Source organism: Myotis davidii, unplaced genomic scaffold, assembly GCF_000327345.1.
Source record: "Myotis davidii unplaced genomic scaffold, ASM32734v1 scaffold332, whole genome shotgun sequence".
Lineage (NCBI taxonomy): Eukaryota > Metazoa > Chordata > Mammalia > Chiroptera > Vespertilionidae > Myotis > Myotis davidii.
This window is the reverse complement of record NW_006285779.1, coordinates 2107368-2112180: the sequence shown is the minus strand read 5'-3', so window position 1 is coordinate 2112180 and position 4813 is coordinate 2107368. Positions and strand designations below refer to the sequence as shown.

Genomic DNA, 4813 nt, shown 5'->3' with positions numbered 1-4813 from the left:
GATACATTAAAAAATAAATGTATTTTTCATCATCATATACTGTGTTTTTGTTGCTCAAATGAATTTTATTATTTCTTCAAAGTTCTTCACATACCTACACCTTAAGAGATATCAAGTAGGCGTAACATATTCTCAAAAAATTAGGGTTGGCACGTAGAAGAATTTTGAGTCAGAGATTTTGCTGGTTTTGGCATGCACTCACAAAAAGGTTGCCCACCCCTGGTCTAGGATTTGATTCCTGGTCCAGGGCACATACCTGAGTTGCAGGTTCGATCCCCAGCTCTGGCCAGGGTGTGTGCAGGAGGCAACCAATTGTGTCTCTCACACTTATGTTTCTTTCTCTTTCTCTCTCTCCCTCACACCTTACCTCCCTCTATCCCTCCCACTCTCTCTAAAAATCAGAAGAAAAATATCCTTGGGTGAGGATTAACAAAAAAAGAGAGAGAGTTCATATTGGTTATATCAGGATTTCTCAACCTTGGTACTACTGACATTTTGGGGCCGTAATACTTTGTTGTGGTGGGGCTAGGGCTGTCCTGTGCACTGTTTAGCAGCACTACAGGCTTCTACCTGCTAGATGCCAGCACCACCCCAAGTTGTGGCAATAAAAAGTGTCTGTAGACATATGTTAAATGTGCCCCTGGGGTGGGTGAGGTACTGGGGAACAAAATTACCCCAACTGGATTACTTGATGCAGGAACAATAAATCATTTTTTTTTTGTTTTTAATTTTTAAAATATATTTTATTGATTTTTTACAGAGAGGAAAGGAGAGAGATAGAGAGTTAGAAACATCGATGAGAGAGAAACATCGATCAGCTGCCTCCTGCACTACCCCCACTGGGGATGTGCCCGCAACCAAGGTACACGCCCTTGACCGGAATCGAACCGGGGACCCTTCAGACCTCAGGCCGACGCTCTATCCACTGAGCCAAACCGGTCCCGGCATTTTTGTTGTTTTTAATGGCAAAAGAATTTCATTGGGTTTTGGGTTTGGTAAGTCAGGGAACTCAGTCATTGGCATCCACCCAAACCCCCATTTTGATTCGTAAGTGTCTCTCATTCCCATTCAGTGCACCTGGTCAGGCTGTGAATACCACTTATATTGCAATTATATTATAATTCAGCAACCCACAAGATCAGCTCTGTGGCTATAAGAGGTAAGACACATTGATCAGCTGCCTCCTGCATGCTTCACACTGGGGATTGAGTCCACAATCCAGACATGTGCCCTGACCAGAAATCAAACCATGATCTCTGGGTTCATCGGTCGATGCTCAAGCCCTGAGCCACACACCTGGGCTCTAAATATTTTTTTAAAGTCTTCAGTGCAATTACAAATAGCCAAGCCACGCCCTGGAAAATGGCAAGTGGTTAGAGTGTTAGTAGGGAGATGAGGAGACCTAGGTTCTTGTCTTCTTGAGGGAAAAGATTTCAATCAAGAGATGAAGTATAGAAAAGCAAGCAAGAATTTATCAGCTGCAGCAAAAATGTACTTAGGACAGTGAAACAAGGAGAGCCTAGGCTGGGCTGCCCTGGCTTGCTGGGAAGTCAGAGGGGACTCTGGAGACAAGTTCAGGGGGTTAGTCTGGGATGAGCTGCCACTGCCCATTGCTCCCCTAGTTGCAAATCTCATGGAATCTCTTAGTGGTTAGGGGATTTATGCCTGTGGGGGACAGAGAGGGGAAGGGAATGACACAGGCGAGCTCCCTGGGGGGAAAGTGCCAGGAACAATAAATCTTTTTTTTTAAATATATTTTATTGATTTTTTACAGAGAGGAAGGGAGAGGAATAGAGGGTTAGAAACATCGATGAGAGAGACACATTGAACAGCTGCCGCCTGCACACCCCCACCGGGATGTGCCCGCAACCAAGGTACATGCCCTTGACCGGAATCGAACCCGGGACCCTTCAGTCCGCAGGCCGACGCTCTATCCACTGAGCCAAACCGGTGCTGGCAGGAACAATAAATCTTGAAGAACTAATTCAAAAATGCTATGAAAAAATATAATGGTTGAACTAAATAGCTCAATAAATGGGTTACGTAGCAATATGGATCTAGGCCAAGAATGACTTACTGCACTGAAAAATCAGGTTACGGAACTCTTTTAGGAGGTATCGGGGAGAGGTAGACATGAACATATTAAATTTAACAGACCTAGAGGACAGAAGTGTAATACCTACATCTTAAGAATCCAAGAGTAGGGAAAAATAGAGGGGAGGATATATTTATAGATATAATACTTGCTAAATGTCCAAACCATAAAAAAACCCACTTCAAATTGAATGGGTATATAAAAGGCAAATCAGGATATAGAGGGAAAAAATCTAATTCTAGATACGTTAGAGCAGTGGTTCTCAACCTTCTGGCCCTTTAAATACAGTTCCTCATGTTGTGACCCAACCATAAAATTATTTTCGTTGCTACTTCATAACTGTAATGTTGCTACTGTGATGAATCGTCATGTAAATATCTGATATGCAGGATGGTCTTAGGCGACCCCTGTGAAAGGGTCGTTCAACCGCCAAAGCCCACCGGTTGAGAACCGCTGCATTAGAGTGAAATGAAAGAGCATCAGAGAAAGAGAAACATCCAGAGAGAGAGTAACCCTTCTATGAAGGAACAAAATACAGATGGACACTCTTAAAGCATCCCAAGAAGAATGTAGGAGAATGGAAGTAGAGGTCAGAAAGGATGGGGAAAAGAGAACAAAAAATTAATAGTGGGCCTTGCAGGCATTCAATACACTTACCTCTATTGCACTGTAATAGAAAAACCACTCTACTTGGCGTAAGTAACCTCAGCTGAAGTCTCAACTCAGACTCTATGACAGAGCAGGTAAAAGGTGGATCCTGCAGAAGTGGGTGGCTGTGTCCAAGGTCTGGGCTTCCGTTGTACAGGTGGACCCAGTTTCCAGGGCCTGATTCGAGAGACTAATGTATGCATCAGAATGTTAATTTACTAGTCATAATGGAGGAAAACACCTTCCCATGGAACAGAAAACACATCTGGGCTTATTATTCATGGCACCGCTCATCTAAGTACTTAATTAATTACCAATTATCAACTAGTGAATACTGAGTCAGAAAAATTAGTGGAATGATCCTGAGGGAAAGGACGAATTCTCTCCATCTCATAAGCATGTACCATCAGATTCAGGTTCTTTCTCTCTTGGTCAGTGCTAAGTAAATGCTAATCAATTCTTGCTTAATTCCTCCCTCCCCACACCCCATGTTTCATAATCTTACTTTGCATATCCAATTAGATTAGTTTTCTATTACAGTCGTGAAATCACCATCAACATCATGACTGGACTTTAACATTTACAGAAAACTTTTTAAGTAAAAATAACCAATAGCTAGCTATTTATTATGTGTTAGGTATCATATACACATTATCTTATTTAATCCCCACACAATTTTCTGAGGTACTATTGTTGTCTTTATTTTAGAAATTGGGCAACTGGGGTAAGGTAAGTAACTTGTGCGAGGTGATTCAGCTGGTAATCAGGGTCAAAGGAAGCTAGTAAGACCTCAAAACCAAAAACCTGAATAATTATGCTAGATCTTCCCAATGTCTCAGGTTCACTTTTCATATATATTTTTATTGATTTCAGAGAAGAAGGGAGAGAGAAACATCAATGATGAGAGAGAATCATTGATCAGCTGCCTCCTGCACGCCCCCTACTGGGTATCGAGGCCATAGCCCAGGCATGTGCCCTTGACCAGAATTGAACTTGGGACCCTTCAGTCCGCAGGCTGATGCTCTATCCATTGAGCCAAACCAGCTAGGACTCTGGTTCACTTATCCTGTTTGCACCTATCCCACAGAGTTGTGAGATTCAAGTCAGATAAAATATGCAGCAGGGTTTTATAACCTAGAGAAGCACACTGCAAAATGGCATATACTATTTTAAAATTTACAAGGAAAATATAGAAATTTTACAAATTGTAATAATGAAAAACATGGCACGAATACAGAATATACACAATCACAGTTTTAAATTAGGTACTTAAAACTTTTTATTGAAATATATCATGTGCTATAAAGTTCACAAAGCTTAGGTGTGCAGATTGATTTTTACTTAAGTAAAAACGGGGGGGGGGGGAGTAACCACCACCCAGATAAAAATATAAAACATTTACCAGTATCTCAGCAGCTTCCTTCTGGCAAATGGTATATGCTTTTGCGTTAAAGACCTGGATTCGAAAATTGACACTTTCTTCTTGCGTGATTTTAGCAAGTTATGTAACTTCTTTGGGTCTCAGTTGAGCCATATGTAAAGTGAGAATAATAGTACCTTGTAAAATTGTTCAATTTAAGGTCATATAGTGTAAACCGTCCACTACTATGCCTGAATATAGCTGTTCTGCAATAAATGGTAATTATTTTCAGGCAAATGCAATAGGCGGTCGCCAGCTCCAACTTCCTGCCTCTCTGTCACTCACTTTTTGAAAGTTGCCCTCGCTCGAATTCCATTACTCCCGCTTTCTCGCCCCGCCCACTGCCGTAAATTGCCCTCCAAAGGTGTCGTAAAATGCTTCTCCCCGCCCTCCATGTGGCGAAAACTCAATCACACTTGACGGCACAAGGTGGCTCAGCCGCAAGATGGCGGCGCTGGCGGAGGAGCAGACGGAGGTGGCGGTCAAGTTAGAGGCTGAGGGACCGCCGACGCTGCTACCTCCACAGGCGGGGGACGGCGCTGGCGAGGGTGGCGGCGGCACCACCAATAACGGTCCCAATGGTGGCGGCGGGAACGCTGCAGCGGCGTCGTCAACCGGCGGGGATGGTGGGACCCCCAAACCTTCCCTGG

At 43.1% G+C, this 4813-nt stretch overlaps 2 protein-coding genes across 2 annotated transcripts in view; one reads left to right on the top strand and one right to left on the bottom strand.

Moving 5' to 3' along the window:
• The window catches only part of PCGF6 (polycomb group ring finger 6), a 23047-nt gene extending 18683 nt beyond the window's left edge, over positions 1–4364 (bottom strand). Inside the window, exon 1 of the mRNA XM_006756461.2 lies at positions 4301–4364. The gene's annotated coding sequence lies outside the window, so the exon portion shown is untranslated. The remainder of the gene's footprint in view (positions 1–4300) is intronic.
• Positions 4365–4583: 219 nt separating this feature from the next.
• The window catches only part of TAF5 (TATA-box binding protein associated factor 5), a 14201-nt gene continuing 13971 nt past the window's right edge, over positions 4584–4813 (top strand). The window contains exon 1 of the mRNA XM_006756656.2: positions 4584–4807. Coding sequence (XP_006756719.1) covers positions 4609–4807 — 199 coding nt within the window. The 5' untranslated portion in view covers positions 4584–4608. The remainder of the gene's footprint in view (positions 4808–4813) is intronic.